The sequence below is a fragment of the Microcaecilia unicolor genome, chromosome 2 (genome assembly GCF_901765095.1).
Source record: "Microcaecilia unicolor chromosome 2, aMicUni1.1, whole genome shotgun sequence".
Classification (NCBI taxonomy): Eukaryota; Metazoa; Chordata; class Amphibia; order Gymnophiona; family Siphonopidae; genus Microcaecilia; species Microcaecilia unicolor.
In genome coordinates, this window is record NC_044032.1 from 12,866,133 (window position 1) to 12,891,359 (window position 25,227).

A 25,227-nucleotide genomic window follows, 5' to 3' on the forward strand; every position below is an offset into this window, starting at 1 on the left:
TTGGAACTTGGAACACTCTGGTGCGCACATGTAAGATTTGTCTCTGATTCACTGGGATTGTGTGCTGAGAGGCCGCCACATGCACGCGCCAGTAGGTCAGGTGACATCTGATTCTCGTGCCTGTGTTAGAGCTGAGGTCTGTGCACCAGCCTGGGAGCAAAGAGGATTAATAGTAACAAAGTAAGTGACAGCAAATAGACCTGAACGGTCCATCCACTCTGCCCAATAGTCACACTCATGATCAATTCATCATTAAATCAACGAGTGTGATATTATATACTTGATTATGGTCTTTCTTTCGTGTTTCTGGAACAAAGACCACAGGAGTCTATCTGGCCCCATCCTTATGTTCCAACTGCTGGAGTTGCCATCGAAGCCCACTCCAGCCTATTCATGTTCTCATTTGTGGGACACAGACCGTAAAAGTCTGTCCAGCACTGTCCTCATGTTCCAGCCACTGAAGTTGCTGTCTAAGCCTTTTCCAGCCCATCCTACACCAGATTGCCATGTATGAGACACAGAACATACAAGTCTGCCAGGTATCAGCTCTAGTTCATCACAGCCAGAGTCGCCATCTAAGCGTCACTTGACACATCCACACACATGCAGCCATTTAAGGTTAGCTTTTATATAACTTCCATTTTCTAACTAGAGATCCTCTGTGTTCATCCCACGCCTTTTTGAATTCCGTCATCATTTGTGACTCTACCACCTCCTTAATGGAAGACTTTCCACATTTATGCTGTTAAAGCAAGGAAGAGGAGGAGGAGGAGACAGCACTCAAATAAATTGGTATTCAGTAGATGAGAGGCTGGTGCAGGTGCAGCTTACACTTCCACGGGAAGCCCACAGAACTGGTTCCATCCCCGCGGGAACCCCGCAGGAACTGCCTCCGTCCCCGCGGGAACCCCGCAGAACTGCTTCCATCCCCGCAGGAACCCCGCAGGAACTGCCTCCGTCCCCGCGGGAATCCTGCGGGTTCCGCGGGATTCCCGCGGGGACGGAAGCCGTGCAGCTCTCTAGTCTCAATCCGGCGCTCCTGAGGGTCCCGCAGAGCTGTGCCACCATCTACTGGCACCGTGTTCCGCTTAGTCACCGCGGAGACAACTGCATCCACTACAGGGGAACTCAAAAGCTCTTTATCGGAATCCGGAACCGGGTAAAGCCTGCTCATGGCCCTTGCAAGCCGAAAACCAGAGTCCGGACGCTCCCACTGAGCCTGGACAACATCCCTAATGTCTTGATGCATGGGAAACGATCTACCAGACCTGCGGACTCCTTTGATCAACAAGTCCACCTTCCTAGGCTCAGCCACCGCACCATCATCATCCTCAAAACGGAGAGTAGAAGAAACCTGGGAAATAAGCTCCTGAAGGTCATCCCTATGGAAGATTCTAACCACCGAGGGATCCTCCCCCACAGGAAGGGATTCCTCCATATCACCTGTATTAGGAAACTCTTCAGACCAATCCTCCTCAGGCAACCAAGAATCCTCTGCCATGGCAGGGAACTCCTGCTCAGGCTCAAAGAAATCATCCTGCTCTGCCTGCCCAGAAGGCTTGAAGCGTTTTACAGGTACAGAAGGAGCCTCCACAGAACTCCTTACTGTAGGTGCAGCAGGAGCAGACTGCTGCAGTAAAAAAGCCTGATACATTTGAACAACAAAGGCAGGAGGGAAACCAGCTGTCCCCTGAGACGGTACTGTAGCTGGAGCAGCTGGCAGCGAGACCAGGGGATCCCGAGACAGATCAGAGCGGGCTACATCCAAAATGGCGGGCGTTCCCGCCAAAACCGGCAACGAGGGAGCGGGAGATGCAAGTGCCTTACCGCTACTCGAATCGGACCCCCCCGACGGCGGTACTACTGGCGCCGACGAAACAGACGGTCCTGCACCCTGATCCTGCAAAATGTCTACCGCCGTGCAAAATTTACAGACACCACTGGATGCGAGGCCCCGGCGCTGACAAACTGCACACCGCCGCAACTTTTCCGACATCGCGAACAGCTGATCAGGTAAACAAAACTCCGGCACGAAAACGAAAGTAAAAACCGCTACTTCGCTAAAACAAACACCGGAGCTGCTCTGCTTGCCGAAGCTCAAGGAGAAAAACAGCAGGCTGTCAGAAATCACAGGATCAAAGCCTGGGTTGCTGAAGCTCCGTTTTTTTTTTTTTTTTTTTTATTGCTCTTTTACAAGCGGCTGCCTCTCCCTGCCTCCACAGTTCTTAACATTAAGAGCTGGAGGGAATTCACTTCAGTCAGACTGCTCCTGTCAACAGTCTGCTATATAACAACAGCAGAAATAGGCACCAAGGGAGGACTAGGGGGGGAGGGACTCAGATACTCGAGTGTGACACCCCCAGGGAAAGCAGAGGCCCCCACGGACCTCAGCCCCTAACAAGCAGGTTTTTTTTTTTTTTTTTTTTCTTGTAATTCAAATGCACAGTAATAATCTGAACCTTTCACCAGAAACTAGAAAATACTAAGACTCACTAAGAATAAATAGACCAGAAAAAGGAATGAGACTGAAGGACTCACCACCTTCCACCTGCTGGAGACTGAGATTACTGGGTCTTTCCCTGTATGGCAAGGGCTCTTATTGGCTCTCTGGAGTCACACTTTTTTCTCAGTCTCCACCTGCTGGAAGGCGTGCACAACCCATCAGTCACATTCTGGGCCGGTCCGGAGGGAGGCTAAGGAATTGAGCATTTAACCCCATCAGCCCCTCCCTCTACTGGAAAGAAAAATTGCACATTATCTACATAAATCCTATACTCAACTGTAAATCTCTAAACTCCTCCCAGAGAAGACTTATTAAACAAGGCTGAGAGTGCCGATCCTTGTGGAATGCCTCTAGACACTGATAACACAGCAGAGGTTTGCCTCTTACTCAAAACTTGCACAGACCTCCCCTTTAAAAGGAGAAGGACCAATTCCACACATTCCCACCTATCCCAATCTCTTTTAACTTAACCAAAGTAAATCCACAGTGTCAAAGCCTGGGACACATCCAAAGAAACTAAACAAAACATTGTCTTATCACATCCAAGGATGACAACAACAAAGTCTCAACACTGTGGCCAGATCAAAAATCATATTGCCTTAGTACCATTTTCTCAAGCACTTTCAAAACAGCAGGAATCATTGCAATAGGTCTATAATTACCTAACACCGAAACATCCAGAGATTCACCTTTCAACAAAGGCTTCACTGTAGACAATTTACACTTATCAGGCACTTTCCCTGAGGATAATGACTTATTCACAACAGGAGCTAAACTCTTGATAACAACCAGAGATAGGGAAGACAGGAACACCCACCACATCCTGTTCAGTAACCAACCAAAACTCTGTCCAAACTGCAAGAGACAGCTCACCATCATTCAATACTGGAACTCAAGTACAACAATATATTAATGCACAAGAGGTTAGGACTTGCGACAGCTGTGCGCTGTATATCAGGTCCGTTATCCATACCCATATGACCGATGTCCTCCTTCCCTGTTCTTTAGGTTATAAATGATTAACATAGATTATTGTTTTTTTCAGGGTATTCTAGCTACCTTTTCAGTCATTCCTTTAAAATACTGCGAAATGCAGCTAGGATGTATCCTTAGCCGAGTGGACAAAACAGACTGGATGAGTTAGATGTCTTTTTCTGCCTTCATTTCTTATGTTACCACGTTGTGACTGCTGCAGGGGGAGCCACAAGGGCTACTGGAATAGGAGAGACTCAGAGAACTGACCTGCATCTCCCATGGAGCTGAAAATGTTTTCTGTGACATTCAAGATGGTGTCTGTGGCCACATCATAGCGCCCTATAGGCTGCCCACCGGTGGCGTACTGCTTGATGTGTTGCAGCAAGTCGTTGAGCGCCTGGGTTACAGCAGTAGCAGCTATGCCCACCTGCTTCAGAAGCTGATTGTCACTGGTGGCTGCCTGGGATGCCTCCACGCAGCCTTCCACAGATTTTGCTACCAGCTTCCCTGCCTCAATTAGTTGCTCCTGGCAGACAGGGGAGCTGATAGTGGGAGCAACAACCTACACAGCAAGAGAAAAGAGACTGTTAAACAGCAAGACCATACCGACATATGATACTCATGCCTTGTTAATGACATTTTTCTGGTGTTGGGTGTAATGCAAGAGCAGGATTAAGTTAAAAACTTGAACGGCTGGCTTTCAAGTAATACCACAAAGCAGTGTACTAATATTAAAATACTAGGACTAGGGGGCATGCAATGAAACTACAGTGTAGTAAATTTAAAACAAATCGGAGAAAATTTTTCTTCACCCAACGTGTAATTAAACTCTGGAATTCGTTGCCGGAGAAAGTGGTGAAGGCGGTTAGCTTAGCAGAGTTTAAAAAGGGGTTGGACGGTTTCCTAAAGGACAAGTCCATAAACCGCTACTAAACGGACTTGGAAAAATCCAAAATTCCAGGAACAACATGTATAGAATGTTTGTACGTTTGGGAAGCTTGCCAGGTGCCCTTGGCCTGGATTGGCCGCTGTCGTGGACAGGATGCTGGGCTCGATGGACCCTTGGTCTTTTCCCAGTATGGCATTACTTATGTACTTATGTTATATGTAAAATAAAACCAAACAACATGGAATCCAAAAGTAACAGAATACAGACGAGAAGGATCAGAAGCATTAATTTTACTATTTGGGATTATTGGAAGAAGGATACTGCACTAGATGCACAATCAGTTTGGGCTATTGTTAGGAAAAGGAGAAATTAGGCCTTACCTGCTAATTTGCTTTCCTTTAGTCCCTCCAGACCAGCACAGACTGATGGGCTATGCAGTGCCATCAGCAGACAGAGATGGACAACTACTGACTTCTGAGTAAGTCTATAACTGTGCTGCAAGATCCTCACGCTTTGACCTTCAGCCCAATCAACAGAGCACTTATGCTGTTGTTTTTATGGGTGTTGTTTTGTATTTTTTTTAAACAGAACTAATTCAAACATCCAGCTACCTGATTCAAACGAAACCAACACCATGCAGCTCCACAATTAAACCCGAGAAAAAACCCCACAACCTCATTACCTCACAGCCTAAGTCACCAAAGGAACCTGAGCCACTGAAGGGAAGTTTGTCAAGCTTGGATTTAGAAACCACTTTCGCAGACCAGCTATGTAGCCATAAGGATCTCCTAGACACCACACTGAGCGTCATGGACTTTGCTGAAGCTGTCAACATATTATACAGAGCACTGGATAAGAAAGAGGATCCCAATTCAATTTTAGCCACCTCTTGGTCCACCAAGGCAAAATCATCTGCTGACCTATCCAAGATTCATGCTACTGATCCCAAGGACATGCAGTAGATTTCATCATGTCTACCTCAATAGCAGACTATGGACTTTTGCTCCAGGAACTTGTGCAAACCTTTTTTAAACCCAGATACCTTAGCCACTGATACCCCCAGCCTGTGGCAACGAGTTCCAGAGCTTAACTATTCATTGAGTGTAAAAATATTTCCTCCTGGTCGCTTTAAAAGCAGTACCATGTAACTTCCTTGAGTGTCCCCTAGTCACAGCACTTTTTCAAAGTCTAAAAAAAATTGATTTATGTTTACCCGTTCTACACCACTATTTTACAGACCTCTACAATATTCCCCCTCAGCTGTCTTTTCCAAGATGAAGAATCATAGTAACATAGTAGATAATGGCAGAAAAAGACCTGTATGGTCCATCTAGTCTGCCCAATAAGATAAACTCATTATATATGGTATGAAGTGATACATAGGAGTCAACTTTTCAAAATGATTGGGGGTGCTGAAATTTCTTTTTTTAACAGGTGGTGCATTCCCCCCTCCCCCTTCCTTCTGAGTTCCAGGCCCCCCTCCCTCTCCTCCAAGTGCCAGTCCGAACCCCAGCCCGACCTCTTCTCCCACAACAGTCCTCCGCCCTCACCTTCCTGCGTGCTGCCCAATGAGGGTGGGACCAGAGCTGAGAGAGAAGGGAAGGCTGAAGCGCCAAGCCTGCTCGCCCTTCACTGCTGCCGCCGGGACCCCGAGGTAAGATGAGTTTTAAATTCTTGGCGGCACGCAGGAAGGCGAGGGCGGAGGGCTGTTGAGGGAGAAGAGGGCGGGCAGGTCGGGTCGGGCTGGCTGGGAACTTCCAGCGGGTTAAAATATTGGGGGTGCTCGAGCACCCATGGAGTCGGCACCTATGAAGTGATACATCATATGCATACCTGATCTTGATTTATCCATGCTATTTTTTTTTTTTAATTTGCAGAAGTCTTTATTATGCACTGCAAAATAAGTACAACATCTCCCTCAAGTCAAGACATTAGAATGAACTACAGTTCCACATAAACACTCAAGGAGTAATTGACAAAAGAAGTATCATTGGAATAACAATGCTATAACAGATGCATACTTAACTTCAGATTTTTTGTTTTTAACATATCCATGCTATTTTTACACCATAGACCGTAGAAGTCTGCCCAGCACTGGCCTTGTTCTAAAATTTCTTAAGCTGTTGCCAAAGCCCCTGAAAAGCTCCACTCCAGACCATCCAGATTTATTCAGCCTCGACCAGGGCACAGACCACAGAAGTGGGGCCTCGCCAATGACTTGTAGAGGGGCATCAACACCTCCTTTCTTCTGCTGGTTATATCCTTCTCTATGCAGCCTAGCATCCTTCTGGCCATAGCCACTGCCTTGCCGCTCTGTTTCAACACCTTGAGATCTTCAGACATCACCCCAAGGTCCCTCTCCTGAGCCAAGCTTACCAATCTCTCCCGTTCAATCCGGTACATCTCTTTTGTATATCTGCACCCCAAGTGCATCACTCTGCACTTCTTGGCATTAAATTTTAACTATATACTTTACAAAGAAACCTCTCTATCTATTTTCAAATATTTGGGGGAAATTTTTGCGGGATCAAGATAAGTGGGTCCGATCAATATTCCAAGTTATGGAGGACATTGACCTTGTCAACAATGCGTATACTGTAAATCTGTGTGGGAGACTTCAGTTGTTTACAATCCAAAGACTGGTCAGCAATTTAAATTAAATCAACCCACTGACTGTAATTCTGCACAAGTAATGGTGTTATGTGCCCGTGCCAGAAATAGTATGTAGGTCACACCAAAAGGAAAGTTAAATGCAGGATTGCTGAACATGTTAGTAATTTACGAGTCCACAAAAAAGATGCACCCTTGGTCGATCACTGGGATAGCTCAGGCCACCAGGAGCATGAACTGAAATGCATCTTAGCTCAGGTGATTTTGCCATACGGGGGGGGGGGGGGGGGGGGGGGGGGGAGGATGTTTCTGCAATTCTGCTGAAAAGAGAACAATTTATTTTTCGCTGGGGCACAGTGACCCCTGGTGGACTGAATAGAGAGATTGAGTGGACCAGGTTACTTTAAATTTGAATTTTAACTTTCCTGCCATTGCTGTGTTTAAATGCCCTAGGGCGCATTTGCCGGCATGGTCTGCCGGTAGAACTCTGACACACTAGATTTTGGTCACAAGTCGCTGGAGTAAGTTGTTACATTTACAATAATTTTGATTATATGATAGTTAATATAGTAAGGTGATTGAGAAGCTGAAAGTGCTAGGATTTTGGAATTTTATTTGGGGAATGTTTTGTTTTTTATTGTCCTCCTGAAGATGCGAGATTAGTGAAACACGACTCATGTCGAGGACTACTAAAACTTCTATAGGAAATAAATCCTTTCTGAAAAGAGGGTGACTGGATATGGGAATTTTTCACTGACATCACAGATTTACAGCGCTGCACATCGACCGAGACAGTCTACTAGATTCCGGTCACAGCTTTACTGGAATACAAGCTAGCCCACTACCTATAAAAGCTAAGTGTGATTCAACATATTTTTGCCTGAATTTTTGAATGAACTGTGGAGGTGGGGACTGTTTCATAGGTAGGGTGGATAGGGCTTTTTGTGTTATGATGGTAGGATGGAAGCATTACAAACCTTGAGTCTTGACCACAAATCACATTATTACTATTAAGGAGATTTTAGTAAAAATTTGTTTTAAAAAATATATGAAAATAGAGGTTTCTTTGTAAAGTATATGGTTTTCATAGATCAAGAAACCGAAAATACTTGAAAACCCCGGATACTAGAATTTTGGAATTGAAATTTAACTGCCAGACCCTCAATCATTCTTCTAACATTTGGAGATCCTTTCTCATGGTTTCTACTCTCCCTCCAGGGTATCCACTCTATTGGATATCTTCATGTCATCAGCAAAAAGGCAAACTTTTCCTTCTAACTCTTCAGCAATGTCTCTCACAAATATATTAAACAGAATAGGCCCCAGCACCGAACCCTGAGACACTCCACTACTCACCTTCCTTCCCTCTGAGTGGATTCCTTGTACCACCACCCTCTGTCGCCTGTCGGTCAACCAGTTACTAATCCAGTTCACCACTTTGGGTCCTAAGTTCAGTCCTCTCAGCTTATTCACAAGTCTTCTGTGATGGACCATATCAAAGACCTTGCTGAAATCTAAGTAGATCACAGCTATCACATGTCCTTCATCCAGTTCTTTGGTCATCCAGTTGAAGAAGTCAATCAGATTCGTTTGGCAGGATTTTCCTTTGGTAAAGTTACATTGCCTTGGATCCTGTAACCAGTTAGCTTCTAGAAAGTCAGCTATCCTTTTCTTCAGCAGCAATTCCATTATTTTCCTACCACCGATGTGAGGCTTACCAGCCTGTAGTTTCCCAGGTCTTCCTTGTCTCCACTTTTGTGAAGAGGGACCACATCCACTCATCTCCAATCCCGCGGAACCTTTCCAGTCTATAAAGATCTATTAAATAAATCCTTAAGAGGTCCCGCAAGGACTACTCTGAGCTCCCTCAGTATCCTGGGATATATCACATCCAGCCCCATAGCTTTATTCACGTTCAGATTTTCAAGCCATTTATAAATGCTTTCTTCCATGAACAGCGCTATATCCACTTCATTCACAGATATATCCTTGGCAGTCGACCTGGGTCCTTCTCCAGGATTTTCTTCCATGAACACCAAAGTGAAGTATTTGTTTAGCATGTTCACTTTATCCTCAATGCTCTCTACATAGCTATTCTCAGTACCTTTCAGTCCTGAAATTCCATTCCTATTTTTCTCCTTTCCCAACATATCTAAAAATAAAAGTTTTGTCACATCTCTTTACGTCTTTAGCCATTTTTCTTCCACTTGCGCTTTTGCTAGTCGTATTTCCCTCTTCGCATATTTCAGTTTAATCCGTTAATATCTTTTCCATGATCCTCTTGTTGTGTACAGTGCTTTTGCTCTTACAACAAACCATATTGTAGGATGATCACTATTACCCAGGTGGGCACCCACACGGACACTGGAAACACTTCCTCCATTTGTGAGCACTAGATTCAACATCGACCCTTCCCTCGTGGGTTCTGTCAACAGTTGTCTAAGCAAGGCACTTTGACAGGCATCCATGATCTCTCTACTTCTTTCCAATTCTGCCGACGGGATGTTCTAATTCACATCAGGCAAGTTGAAATCTCTCAATAGCATCTCCTCTTTCATACCAAGCTTATGAATATCTTCAATCAGGTCCTTGTCCAGCTTCTTCATTTTTTGCCGGAGATCTGTAGATAACACCCATGTAGATAAAAATTCCATATTCTCTTTCCAGGACTATCTGTATATAAGTACATAAGTATTGCCGTACTGGGAAAGACCAAAGGTTCATCAAGCCCGGCATCCTGTTTCCAACAGTGGCCAATCCAGGTCACAAATACCTGACAAGATCCTAAAAATGTACAAAACATTTTATACTGCTTATCCCAGAAATATTTCCCCTAGTCCATTTATTAATGGTCTATGGACCTTTCCTTTAGGAAGCCATCCTAACCTTTTTTAAACTCTGCTAACTGCCCCTACCAACGAATTCCAGAGCCCAATTACACATTGAGTGAAGAAATATTTTCTTTGATTCGTTTTAAATTTACTACATTGTAGCTTCATCGCATGCCCCCTAGTCCTAGTATTTTTGGAAAGCGTAAACAGACACTTCACATCTACCCATTCAACTCCACTCATTATTTTATAGACCTCTATCATATCTCCCCTCAGCCGCCTTTGCTTTTCCTCATAGGGAAGTCGTCCCATCCCCTTTATCATTTTCGTCGCCCTTCTCTGCACCTTTTCTAATTCCACTATATCTTTTTTTGAGATGCGGCGACTAGAATTGAACACAATACTCGAGGTGCGGTCGCACCATGGACCGATACAAAGGCATTATAACTTCCTCATTTTTGTTTTCCATTCCTTTCCTAATAATACTTAACATTCTATTTGCTTTCTTAGCCGCAGCAGCACACTAAGCAGAAGGTTTCAACGTATCATCAACAACGACACCCAGATCCCTTTCTTGGTCCGTGACTCCTAACGTAGAACCTTGCATGACGTAGCTATAATTCGGGTTCCGCTTTCCCACAAGCATCACTTTGCATTTGCTCACATTAAACATCATCTGCCATTTAGATGCCCAATCTCCCAGTAACGTAAGGTCCTCTTGTAATTTTTCACAATCCTCCTGCAATTTAACGACTTTGAATAACTTCTTCCTTTCCCCAGGTACCTCTCATTTGACATTGTTTTTCACAAACAATGCCACTCCTCCACCTCTTCAGCCCTCTCAATCCTTTCTAAAACCTCTTAAGTCTTTCCTCATATGAGAGGAGTTCCATCCACTTTATCATGTTGGTTGCCCTTCTTTGAAACTTTTCAGATTCTTCCATATCTTTTTTAAGATATGGCGACCAGAGTTGCAAACAACATTCAAAGGTGTGATCGAACCACAGAGCAATACAAAGGCATTATAGTATTTTTTGTCTTATTTTCTATCCCTTTTATAAATATTTCCTAGCATCTTGTTTGCTTTTTTGGCCACCGCCTCACACTGGGCAGAGGATTTCAGCATGTTGTCTACAATGACACCTAGATCTTTTTCTTAGGTGCTGACTCCTAAGATGGATCTTAGCATCAAATAACTATGATTTGGATTATTCTTTGGATTTATCCACATTAAATTTCATTTGCCATTTGGATGCCTGGTCTTCCAACTTCCTAAGGTCTTTTTCCAATGCTTCACAATCTGCATGCGTTCCAACAACTCTGAAAAGTTTTGTGTCGTCTGCAAATTTAATCATCTCACTAGTCGTTCCTATTTCCAGATCAATAAGTATGTTAAATAGCACTGGTCCGAGTACAGATCCTTGGGGCGCTCAACTATTCACCTTTTTCCAATGAGAGAACTGGCCATTTAATCATATCCTTTGTTTTCAATCCATCAAACATTTCCTAATCCATAACAGAACATTGCCTCCTATTCCATGACTCTTTAATTTTCTCAGGAGTCTCTCATAAGGGACTTTGTCAAATGCTTTCTGAAAATCTAGATACACTATATCAACTTATTCATGCATTCAAAGAAATGAAGCAAATTGGAGAGGCAAGATTTCCCTTGGCTGACTCCATGTTGACACTATCCCATTAAACCATGTTTGTCTATGTGTTCAATGATTTTGTTCTTTATAATAGTTTCCACTATTTTACCTGGCATGGACATCAGGCTTACCAGTCTAATGTCTCAGATTACCACTGAATCCCTTTTTAAAAGTAGGTGTTACATTGGCCACCCTCCAATCTTCAGGAACTATGGACAATTTTAATGACAGGTTACAGATCACTAACAGCAGATCAGCAATTTCATATTTTGAGTTTTTTCAGTATCCTAAGGTGTATACCATCCAGTCCAGGTGATTTATTATTCTTTAATTTCTTAATTTGGTTCAGTACATCTTCCAGGTTCACTGAAATTTATTTCAGATGCTCTGCATCATCACCCTTCAAAATCAACTCCGGTACAGGCAGAGATCACGTACATCTTCTTTAGTAAAGACCAAGGCAAAGAATTAATTCAGCCTCTCTGCTATGGTCATGTCCTCCCTGAGTGCCATGATGATCTAACGGTCCCCACTAATTCTCTCACAGGCTTTCTGCTTCTGATATACCTGAAAAAGTTATTACTATAAGTTGTTGCCTCCGAGGCAAGTTTCTCTTTGTAATCTCTTTTGGCCTTCTTTATTAACACTTTGCATCTAACTTGCCAGTGCTTATGTTGCTTCTTACATAAGAGTAGCCATACTAGGTCAGACCAATAGTCCATCTAGCCCAGTATCCTGTATTCCAAACAGTGGCCAAGCCAGGTCACAAGTACCTTGCAGAAACCCAAATCGAGGCAACACTCCTTACAACAAATCCATGGGCAAGCAGTTGCTTTCCAAGTCTGTCTCAATAACAGGCTATGGACTTTTCCTCCAGAAACTTGTCCAAACCTTTTTTAAAGCCAGATACACCAACCGCTGTTACCACATCCTTCGGCAAAGAGTTCCAGAGCTTAACTATTCATTGAGTGAAAAAATATTTCCTCCTACTAGTTTTAAAAGTATTTCCATGTAACTTCCTCAAGTGTCCTCCAGTCTTTGTACTTTTGGAACGAGTAACAAATCAATTTACTTCTACTCTTTCTATACCACTCGAGATTTTGTAGATCTCAATCATATCTCCCCTCATCCATACCTTTTCCAAGCTGAAGAGTACTCTTGGATATATGCCATCTGGTGCAGGTGATTTACTACGCTTTAATTTGTCAATTTCGCTCAGTACATCTTCCAGGTTCACCAAGATTTCTTTCAGTTCCTACACATCATCAACCTTGATAACCATTTCTGGTACAAGCAGATCTCTTACATCTTCTTCTGTAAAGACAGAAGCAAAGAATTCATTCAGTTTCTCCACTATGACCTTGACCTCCCTGAGCGCCCTTTTACTCCCTTTTACTCCTTCGTGATCTAACGGCCCCACGGATTCCCTCGCAGGCTTTCTGCTTCTGATGTACCTGAAAAAGCTGTTACTGTGAGTTTCAGCCTCTGCGGCAAGTTTCTCTTCAGATTCTCTTTTTCTTGTTTTCTTCATTCGGATCCTTTTTTTCCATATTCTAACAGATGTTCTTTTGGCTCTAACACCCTCTTTTCATTTCTCCCTTTAACCATGCTGTTTGCTCTTCTTTACACTTTTATCAATACATGGAATATATCTGGTCTGGGCATTTTAAACAATGTCCATTCCTGATTTAAAGTCCTAACCTTTGTAGCTCAGCCTTTCAGCTTTTTCTTTTTTTTTTTTTTTACTATTTTCCTAATTTTACCATAGCTAACCTTTCAAAAATTAAATGCCGCTACTGTAGATTTCCTTAGTAATAGCACTCCAGTTATGAGTTCCTGCAACTCTTTCCTAAGGAAAATGCAAACCACAGAAGCATCCTTTCCTGGAGCCAAATTCTCCATCCAAGCATCCTCATTCAAAGCATCTTTCTGCTCCAAATGTTTCTCATTCCAATTTTGACCTTCCTCTGAAAGGGTAGAGCCTGCCTAGAGGAGTTCCTCCACCTCCCAGTCCATCAGCTACTATTTGGAAGGAGGGGAAGCCCTCCATGAGGATCCTCCTGCTCAGCCTGACTACTCGAATTGCGAAGATAAAAGACCTTATACATGGTCAAAATGAATTCTGGGGAACAATCCACCCAGAGGTTCCCAGGAGCGATCCAACATCCGCCTGACCGGGACGAGATCCATGCCATGGGGACTGCTCCAAACTCAACCCTGTATTCAAGATGGCAGTGGTTCCTGCCAAAGTTGGGGCCGCCACCATGTCAGGAGTGCTGGAACCACCTGCGCTCAGTTTCCACACAATTCTCTTTCGGTGTACTCAGGGCAGTCACCTCTGAAGGTCTGACTCCCTGCAGCCGATACAATATTTAGAAACTCCCGCTGAATCTACCCCTCAATGCTGGCAAATGGAGTACTTCTTAAGCCTGTCGGTGTTCATTGTGGCTTCTCAAATGGCACGCACAAACTCCGGAGACCAACAGATCCCTCCCGAGGATGCTCAGAGACTCTTCCAGAGAGAAGCCTGACAAGGAAAGGTAAATGCTGGTCTATTGGAACAGCCAGGACACCTGGATCTGCAAGGGGAAGGCAGCAACTCATTTTTTTTTTTTTTTTTGGCAAAGCAAACCCCACAGGTTCTCAAGGCTGCCTTTCTGCCACTAAGCAGAGAAGGTGAAGGGGGGAGGGAAGAGGAGGGAGCCAGCCACCTGGGTATGGCACCCATGTAGCAAAGGAAACCCCCACGGACTTCCACCCAGTTCACCATAAGTATGTCAAGACAGCACTGAGAGGGTTTTTTTTTTTTAAGTACAAAATCTCAGCAACTAAAGTATTCGTGCAATCCTGTGCTGGTCTGGAGTGATACTACGAAAAAGAAAGATAGATTAATTTGGTCATAGGTATTTTTGGGCAACCCCCAGTGGGGGTAGCTAATGTACTCTCCTAGGGGCCGTGGCATGCACAGATATAATGGATCCCTGTCATATTACAGTAATTTATCCTTTTCTCTGAGTTTATCTAAATCAGTATGCCATCAGACCTGATCAGATATGCTACAGAAACACAAGTCCAGTCTAGCCCCTGGTCTCTGCTCTCAGCTTCCTGCAGCAGTAAGATACCTGCAGTGGCTCCATGATGTGCAGGAGCATCTTTCTAAGCATATGTGTAGTCTCACATGCTTCTCTCCTTCTTAAATACAGCATGAGCCCTCAAGGGTGGAAATTAATGGGCAGCATGCAGTCACATTGTGCAGCAAACACACTGCACACAGCACTGCCTCTTTCTCCCCCTCCTGCCTCTGTCTTATCTCCAAGTTGTGCAAGAACATGCAGTGAGCAGCAGTTGCGAGTCATACTGGGCAGTAAGAGTACAGGAGCTCTGGCAGTCTGTAAGGAAGCCAAGCTACTGAACTGTTTTCCAGCTGATCAGAAGCCCTGCGCTGATCCAAACAGCGCTCTAAAAATAGCACCGGAACAGCGTGGGGCTATACTGCCCCTATGATCAGAGCTAATAGCCTGCAAATATAGGCAGGCTATTAGCTCTGATCATAGGGAAAAAGTGTGGGAGGATTGTGCCTTAGAATGTGCACACCAGACCTCCAGCTCCCTGTGCCCTTGAGTTTGGGGGGGGGGGGGGGGGCGGGGTTGTGGCTTGGGGGGCACTAGGCCACTGCTTTTGGGGAAGGGGGTTTGGGGGGCCTGCAAGCATGCTGGACAGGGCTCCCCAGTGCTCTACAAACTAACTCCAGTTCTGAGCTGACGTAGGGTTTGCTGCAGGAGCAGTGCTAATTTTGGTGTCCTGCCCACTGAGAATTGGGGAGGAATAGGTAATGCCCCATTTAGCATGCATCTGCATGCTCATTGTGTTCACAGCTGGCGAGCCCACTGTTACACGCGCTCGCTGGCTCTGATCATCGGGTGGGAGCAAACGCAGGCGCTAGTATGGTGCTATTGGCCTCTAGCGCCTGCGTTTGCTTCTGATCATCGTGGCATCAGAGAGCAGGAGTCCAGGAGTGGTGAAGAACTAAGGGAACAGGTCTGGCTCATACAACGCTACTTCCACCATGACACAGACAGGCAGCTGTAAGAAGAGAGTATACACTGCTGAGGTAATCAGGGATTTGAAGGCAGGGGGATGTGAATGCTCTAGAATACTCAGCTCTGTTCTTACCTTGGTGCAGGCCACCAGCTGTGAGGTGGAGAGTGCACACTGCGTTGCTGCAGCGATGACCTGGGACTGCAGGACTGAGTCCTCTGTCTTCTGAGCCACGTTTTTGGCTTTCAAAACAAGTGCAGCTGCAGCACTGGCAACAGCTTTAGCCAGCTGCATAAGCATGTCCTGCAGGGCGAGAGAAGACGTAACCCCAGGGATGTGCACATTTCAGTGACTACCTACACCAACATGAAATATTAATCCCACACCTGATCCAGGGAAACGAGAAGCTAGGAGCTTCCTTTGCGTGTATACAGAGGAACAGGAGAACAGTAATATACGGTAACAGACGAATTTAAAGCTCACACAATAACACAAACCCATCTGCCTCATATACCAAGACCAACAGCTTTGAAACACTTACATAAACGCAGAGCACACCTCAAATACACAGGCAAATTGATTCCTTTTGTTATTGTTTTCATTTATCTATCTCCAACTGCTGGTAGATGGACACAATCCACATGTTTCTGGATTCATTTGCCGCTGATGCTAAGGAAACATGCTTTTTTATACAAAAATTGTAGCAATTCTACATATAACTTTCTGGATTCATCTGCTGCGACTAAAGGAAAGAAAATTATCAGGTAGGAAACATCATTTTTGAATGTGGCTGCCACAGCTGCTGACCACATACTTTTCAGTATCATATATGTGTGTGTGAAAATATATATAATACATATATACAGAAAAAAATATATATATACATACACACACACAATGTGGCATCCTAGAACAGGCCTACAGAATGATATACAGTGAATTTCAGAGCGAGAGAGAGAGAGAGAGGGGAGGGGCCTGCCAACTGGATCCAGATTTGCAAGACAGGACTGAACCAGTCCTCAGTTTACCCCATTGCATGCAGGGATTTGTAGTCTTGTTTTTCTCTTAGGGAATGCAATGGGGAAATCAGAACTACAAGTCCATGCATGCAATGGGGTAAACTCAGCACTGGATCAACCCTGTCCTGCGAATCTGGATCCAGTTGGCAGCCTTAAGGTATAGATATAGATATATACACACACAATCATATATAATTTCAATCAAATAAAGACAACACCGCCACCACAAAAAAAAAAAAGACAGACCTACAATCAGCTGGTAACTGAAAACACGGCCAATGAAAACTACACACACTTCCTGCCAATACTTACACACCTGAACATCTCACACCAGCAGATCACTGTACTCTTCAGCCAGGCTGGCATGTAAGCACTGCTAATTACCAGCAGAGGGCTCTGCAGAGCCAGAATCCAACTTCATTGGGATCATTCAATAAGTAATTAAAGTAATCAAAGTTGAGGAAGGCATGCACCAAATTCATTAGTTGTCAGCCCTAGATGGATTAATTCACCTCAGAAAATCCCAAGAGACCCAAGATAAAAAGCAGAGATGAAAGCCCTGCACACGTGTAGATACAGCTTTGTACAAGATAAGACACAGGCAGTGCCCAATAAATCCAGAGTCCTTGCTAAAAAAAAGTGAACACCTAACAAACCGATTGATGTAAACCTGCACTGCACCTTCGGATACGAGCTCATCCCAGCACCTGTAAGCATGCAAAACTCTAAGAACATAACCCCAGCAGCACACTAGGGAATCATCCACCTCTTACTTCTGGACAGAAGGTTAACTGTGCATCTGCGACTGAGACACAGGGAACATCCCAGAGTGTGATCAACATACACTTCATAGTCATGTTAAAGACACATATCTAGTGCTGTAGTGGAACAGCATAAAAGTGTATTCTTATTTCTTAATGTGAACATCCTACTGTGAGGTAGTATGAACACACACCCTGTCTGAATGTGATACTGCAACACAGGCGTCCTTTCTTACCTAGACACGATAGTGCAACACAGGCGTCCTTTCTTACCTAGACACGATAGTGCAACACAGGCGTCCTTTCTTACCTAGACGTAATAGTGCAACACAGGCGTCCTTTCTTACCTAGACACGATAGTGCAACACAGGCGTCCTTTCTTACCTAGACAAGATAGTGCAACACAGGCGTCCTTTCTTACCTAGACAAGATAGTGCAACACAGGCGTCCTTTCTTACCTAGACAAGATAGTACAACACAGGCGCCCTTTCTTACCTAGACAAGATAGTGCAACACAGGCGTCCTTTCTTACCTAGACGTAATAGTGCAACACAGGCGTCCTTTCTTACCTAGACACGATAGTGCAACACAGGCGTCCTTTCTTACCTAGACACGATAGTACAACACAGGCGCCCTTTCTTACCTAGACAAGATAGTGCAACACAGGCGTCCTTTCTTACCTAGACACGATAGTGCAGCACAGGCTCCCTCTCTTACCTAGATGTGATAGTGTAGCACAGGTGCCCTTTTTTTCCTACAAGTAGTGCAAAATACATCCACTGCTGCTCTGTATTATGGAAAACACACAACCAGTGCCTGCCTATATCTTAAACATAATCCCATGCTTTTATGTACTAGTGAGAACGTATACTCACTGCAGGTGTTTGACAGTGTTAACAAGAGCAATGTTTATGTGCAACAGTGCAGTTCTATACCTATATCTGGTGCAAAATAATGCAAACATAAGCTCCTTGGTTGTATGTGCAAATCTCCCACTGCCATGTAACATAAGCTTATATTTGCTACTCTCGTGCAAGACACAGGGCTGAACAGAATACCCAGCAAAATTTTAGAAAGGCCCAACTGGCAAACAGATGACTGCAACCCACAATCAGAGCAAAAAGAAAGGAAGAGCAGCAAGAGGAGGGAAGGACGGAGAAATTATTCTCCCAGGGAACGTCTTTTACCGTCTTTTGAGCAGAAGTGAAAACAGCACGAGTACCTCGGATCGCAGAAATCTGTATAGGAAATCCACAAGAACAGAGCTAACGATTAGTAGGACTGCATAATGTCAAGGGTTACAGTAGCTGTAAAAGGTCACTGCAGCAGAATGGATTGTGGGGAGGCATCAGGTCAAGGGTCATTGTGGCTGGCTGGGGAAAGACACATGGTTAACGGTTATCATGCTGAATAAGAGAGGATCCCAAAGAAGGGTTACTATATCTGGTCAGGAAGGAACCACAGCAAGCTACAGGGACCATAATGGCTGGAAAGTGATGGAGGGACATGGACCATAGTCATCCGGGCCCAGGGAGACGAGGGTGGGAGATAGGGCAATGAGATTCTGTGCCTGGACAGCAAAGAATACTCTGTCTGTATAAGTGAGAAGCACAGAGTCAGATGTTATGTAAGTGTGGTGAAAGGAGCATCAGTGGTGTTGTACACACAGAGGCAGAGTTTTGGTGTAATTGGGACTCAAGTCTGCCACAATGTGTCTTATTTTCTCACTCTCCCCCCTACCTATACCTTGACCCCACTTCCATTGCATCATGAGTCTCATTTTCCTCTTACTTTCCTCTGGAAGCAGGTCTCACTAAAGCTAGAAACTGGCATTGTACTCCGTGAGATGCTAACAAAGCAGGTTCTGAGAAATGTAGCAGCCACATTTCACACCCACAATACTGAAACAAGAAACGTGTTAGAGGCTGGTAGTCCCGTATCAATTCCTAATAAAAAACTTCAAAGTTTCCTTAACATCCTGCTATTTCTACTGTCATTGAGCCACGAGCTTGATTTTAAAATGCCCTTTTATCAGTCGCCTTGTGTGTTCTTTAATGTGGGCTGAGACAAGCCAGTATAGAGAAGTTACTCACCTGTAGCAGGTGTCCTCCAAGGACAGCAGGACACAAGTTATATATCACATATGGGTGATGATATCCAATAAAGCCCCAGTGGTCAGTCATAGCAGAAGTTTTTGGCACGCCTTTACACCCGCCCCTGTCACATGAGACTACGGCAGTCTAATATTACAGCTGACAGCTCCTAGAGAAGGAGGAGTGGCCTAGTGGTTAGGGTGGTGGACTTTGGCCTGGGGAACTGAGGAACTGAGTTCGATTTCCACTTCAGGCACAGGCAGCTCCTTGTGACTCTGGGCAAGTCACTTAACCCTCCATTGCCCCATGTAAGCCGCATTGTGCCTGCCATGAGTGGGAAAGCGCAGGGTACAAATGTAACAAAAATAAAATAGTTACTATTGGAGATTCTACATGGAATGTTGCTATTCCACTAGCAACATTCCATGTAGAAGGCTGCGCAGGACGTCAGACTCACAGAAGCAGAAGCCTGCGTGGCCACATTGGTGATCTGCAAGGGCCGACTTCTACATGGAATGTTGCTAGTGGAATAGCAACATTCCATGTAGAATCTCAAGTAGTAGCAACAGTGGAGGAGTGGCCTAGTGGTTAGGGTGGTGGACTTTGGCCTGGGGAACTGAGGAACTGAGTTCGATTTCCACTTCAGGCACAGGCAGCTCCTTGTGACTCTGGGCAAGTCACTTAACCCTCCATTGCCCCATGTAAGCCGCATTAAGCCTGCCATGAGTGGGAAAGCGCGGGGTACAAATGTAACAAAAATAAAATAGATACTATTGGAGATTCTACATGGAATGTTGCTACTATTGGAGATTCTATATGGAATGTTGCTATTCCACTAGCAACATTCCATGTAGAAGTCTGCGCGACCACATTGGTGATCTGCAAGGGCCGACTTCTACATGGAATGTTGCTAGTGGAATAGCAACATTAGAACATAAAAGCAGATTATCTACAAAAACTATGACAGCTCCTATGGTTGCCCATTGTGAGCAATTTAAACATACATTTGCAGATTTACGATGGTTCATCATTGATCATGTCCCTGTTTGGATGAATAGCATGGATCGGGCCACTGCACTAGCTAGACGTGAGCAGTGGTGGATCTTTACTTTACAGACAATGAACCCTCAGGGGCTCAATGAAAATGTGGAATGGAATACTATAATTTGATCTGGAGTGGTCTGTAGAGAAGTCTACAACTTGTCTTTCTGACTGTCTTTAAGTAGTTTGTATAAAGCTAGTTGTGATTATGACGTCATTTCCGACCTTACATGGATGCGGATGCCTTATAAGCCACAGGGGATAAGCAGGTCTTGCTTTGTCTTGTGGATTGCTTGAGAGAAAAAAGAATGAGGAAGAAAAGAATTATGCAGCCTTAACCCTTGTCCCTGAGGAAAGTGATTGAAACCCCGTGGAGTCGGGCGGTTTCAGGGGAAGGCAACTGATGATTGTTTCAGCAAGGCAAGATAGTTCTGCCAGGGAGGCAAGAACTTAAGAGATAAGTGCACAGTTTTCACCTAGTATATACAATTTTAAAAGTGATAAGCGATTTTATAGCACTGAGGTGATTGGGAAGCATATAAAATGAGCATATGTTGCTCCCCCCAAAAAATTTGTTAGAGTTACCTGATGAAAGAAGTGCTATGCCACTTTGTAGCAGCATTACTGACTGCAGTAACAGTGGTAAATATCTGAGGGTACTCTATACACATAAAAAACATTTCTATTATACTATACTGGTGTGAACTGTTTTACAGCACTCTCTTGTAGTTGGTGGCTACAAGTCCTGGTTTGTGTGTATAAGTTATTGAATGTTACCAGAGACATTGATATTGTGGATTCGTTTTCTGCTAGTGGAATAGCAACATTCCATGTAGAATCTCAAATAGTAGCAACAGTGGAGGAGTGGCCTAGTGGTTAGGGTGGTGGACTTTGGTCCTGGGGAACTGAGTTCGATTCCCATTTCAGGCACAGACAGCTCCTTGTGATTCTGGGCAAGTCACTTAACCCTCCATTGCCCCATGTAAGCCGCATTGAGCCTGCCATGAGTGGGAAAGCGCAGGGTACAAATGTAACAAAAAAACACAAACAAAAAAAAGAAGGTGGGCAGGTATGTGACAATGTGTGTCCTGCTGTCTTCAGAGAACACCTGCTACGGGTAACTGCTTTCTAGGAGGACAAGCAGGACATCAATTCTCACATAGGCGAATCTTTAATTATCAGATTGTCCAAAAAGGGAAAGAAAACAAGGCTTGCAACAGGCAAGACATGAGTCTTTTTATTTCTTTTTAAACAGCCTGAAACACAAACAAAATGGGCACAGGATGGTTGCCCCCCCCCAACCCCCCCCAGCTATTAGGACAAATTGTATCCTTAGACCAGCGTTTTTCTTCTGTGCCACAGCTGTTCCCCGGGTGTGCTGCAAGAGTTTTGTGTCACTCCTGTCCAAAGGCACCCCGTTGCAACCGCAACCTCCTTCATTCGCCACTCATTATTTTATAGGCCTCTATCGTATCTCCCTCCAAACTGAAGAGACGTAACCGCTTTAGCCTTTCCTCATAGGGAAGTTGTGCCATCCCCTTTATACATAGGAAATCAAATACTTTAGCATTTAACTTTAAAAAAGGAGACTATGATAAAATGAGAAGAACGATGAAAAACTTAGAGGAGCGCCTGCAAGGGTCAAAAATTTACATCAGGCATGGATGCTGTTCAAAAACACATTCCTGGAAGCCCAGGCCAAATATACTCCACATATTAAAAAAGGAGGACGGAAGACCAAACGACAGCTCAAATGGTTAAAAAGTGAGGTGAAGCAAGCACTAAAAAAAATCCTTCAGAAATTGGAAGAAGGAACAGACTGAAAATAATAAGAAATAGCATAAGGAATGTCAAGTCAAATGCAAAGCACTGATAAGGAAGGCTAAGAGGGACTTTGAAAAAAAAAGACTGCGTTGGAGGCAAAAACACATAGTAAAAATTCTTTTAGGTATATTAAAAGCAGGAAGCCGGCAAACGAATTGGTTGGACCGCTAGATGACCAAGGGGTAAAAGGGGCGATTGGAGAAGACAAAGCCATAGCGGAGAGATTTAATGAATTCTTTGCTTCGGTCTTCACCAAGGAAGATTTGGGAATGATACTGGTTCCAAATCTTGAAAAAGGTTTGAAAATAGGGTGTTTTCAGATGTCACACCTTGTACCTCCAGGATCAAACATATACGATCCTTGTCATTATATTTAACAAACAAGGAACCTCAAACGCTCCAAATAGGGAAAACACTGCAAATATTGCTAGATCCACTATTATATTAAGGAGTAGAATAGTATCATAGGTTCCAGTGAGGAGGAAGAGAGAAAAAACCATACGAAAAAACTCAAATATATGAGAAAACCAAATGGTATAAAAAAACCTCCCCTTCTCCTTCACTATTGAAATGGAGTATACAGGTGCAAACACCTTACCTCAAAACCACCATACCGGAAATAAACCCGGAACAACTCAAAAATCCCTCATACCTATAAACCTAAGTCAAACCTCAATCATGTACATCAAAATCTTTAAAGAAAACACCCCAGTCCAATGATGTACACAAAAGTTTTCCACTTATCTCCCATTTAGATTTAAAGTTCCAGGCAGTGCAAGCTGTGAAGATCGGGCTGCTCGTAGTTTGGTCGGGGAAATACTCAAACTGTTTAGCATATAGTTGATAACACCATCCGTGGCACCCCTCAACAAGTGCGCTTTGTTTCGCCAAATTGTAGGCTGCCTCAGGAAGGGCACTTTGATAAGTCCTTTCGCGGACCTTGAAGAATACCCAAACAGAAAATCCTCACTCAATACACAAAAGATGGAGGAAGTGAACTAAACGCCGCCAGGGTTTATAAACCTGACCACGTCACCGACTTCTTGCAGAAGCTCATTTGAACCCACCCCTGGGAGTGGCCTGAGTTGATTCAATAATACGCATTCCATTCAATGTTGCAATTGAGACCCTTCGGTTCTACTGTTTGTAATAAATGAATCCAAGGTACAAGGTGTGACATCTGAAAAACCCTATTTTCAAACCTTTTTCAAGATTTAGAATTTATATTAATACAGTTTGAATATCCCTGTTCTAATTTAGAGTGTCAGGAAAGATACTGGTGCCAGAAATGGTATTCGAAGCTGACGAGTTGGAGAAACTGAATGAATTCTCTATAAACCTGGAGGATGTCATGGGGCAGTTTTACAAATTGAAGAGTAGCAAATCTCCTGGACCGGATGGTATTCATCCCAGAGTACTGACAGAACTGAAAAATGAGCTTGCAGAGCTATTGTTAGTAATATGTCATTTATCCTTAAAATCGAGCATGCTACCGGAAGATTGGAGGGTGGCCAATGTAACACCAATTTTTAAAAAAGGTTCCAGAGGAGATACGGGAAATTATAGACCGGTGAGTCTGACGTTGGTGCTGGGCAAAATAGTAGAGACTATTATAAAGAACAAAACTACAGAGCATATTCAAAAGCATGGATTAATGAGACAAAGCTAACATGGATTTAGTGTCAATGCCAACTTATGTAAGTTTTCTATAAGAAAAATTACACACACAAGTATTCTTATAGACTAGGTGCAAAACCCACGGAAATATAGCATCTGAATTGTAGCAGCCACTTATAGAATTGTCCCCTATAGCTTAGCAAGTAATTGCGGTCTAAGGTAGCATTTCTTTTGTCCATTGCTATCTAGCTAAGGTGCACCTTGAGGAGACGCAGAAGAGTGCTTTTTCCCTTGCAAGACCAGTGGCATGGAACCAGCTGCCACTCCACCTGAGACAGATGTAGATACGTTTAAGAGATATTTGAACGGTATCTTTTTCCCAATCTTTCTCTGCCTAAGATGGTGGGTTTGTGATACGACGTACAAGGATTGTGACCTGTGATGAGAACTGTCCCCTATAGCTTAGCAAGTAATTGCGGTCTGAGGTAGCATTTCTCTTGTCCATTGCTATCTAGCTAAGGTGCACCTTGAGGAGACGCAGAAGAGTGCTTTTTCCCTTGCAAGACCAGTGGCATGGAACCAGCTGCCACTCCACCTGAGACAGATGTAGTTACGTTTAAGAGATATTTGAACGGTATCTTTTCCCCAATCTTTCTCTGCCTAAGATGGTGGGTTTATGATACGACGTACAAGGATTGTGACCTGTGATGAGAACTGTCCCCTATAGCTTAGCAAGTAATTGCGGTCTGAGGTAGCATTTCTCTTGTCCATTGCTATCTAGCTAAGGTGCACCTTGAGGAGACGCAGAAGAGTGCTTTTTCCCTTGCAAGACCAGTGGCATGGAACCAGCTGCCACTCCACCTGAGACAGATGTAGATACGTTTAAGAGATATTTGAACGGTATCTTTTTCCCAATCTTTCTCTGCCTAAGATGGTGGGTTTGTGATACGACGTACAAGGATTGTGACCTGTGATGAGAACTGTCCCCTATAGCTTAGCAAGTAATTGCGGTCTGAGGTAGCATTTCTCTTGTCCATTGCTATCTAGCTAAGGTGCACCTTGAGGAGACGCAGAAGAGTGCTTTTTCCCTTGCAAGACCAGTGGCATGGAACCAGCTGCCACTCCACCTGAGACAGATGTAGATACGTTTAAGAGATATTTGAACGATATCTTTTTCCCAATCTTTCTCTGCCTAAGATGGTGGGTTTGTGATATGACGTACAAGGATTGTGACCTGTGATGAGAACTGTCCCCTATAGCTTAGCAAGTAATTGCGGTCTGAGGTAGCATTTCTCTTGTCCATTGCTATCTAGCTAAGGGGCACCTTGAGGAGACGCAGAAGAGTGCTTTTTTCCCTTGCAAGACCAGTGGCAT

General features: G+C 44.0%; 1 protein-coding gene across 2 annotated transcripts in view; it reads right to left on the reverse strand.

Annotated features, from left to right (window-relative positions):
• The window catches only part of TLN1 (talin 1), a 407,659-nt gene that overhangs the window by 155,374 nt on the left and 227,058 nt on the right, over window positions 1-25,227 (reverse strand). Inside the window, exons 19-21 of one of the 2 annotated variants that reach the window (XM_030192769.1) lie at window positions 18,466-18,516; window positions 15,634-15,801; window positions 3,746-4,040 (exon numbers count right to left, since the gene is read on the reverse strand). In XM_030192769.1, the coding sequence (XP_030048629.1) occupies window positions 3,746-4,040; window positions 15,634-15,801; window positions 18,466-18,516 (514 nt within the window). The remainder of the gene's footprint in view (window positions 1-3,745; window positions 4,041-15,633; window positions 15,802-18,465; window positions 18,517-25,227) is intronic. The other variant, XM_030192770.1, reaches the window with a different exon arrangement.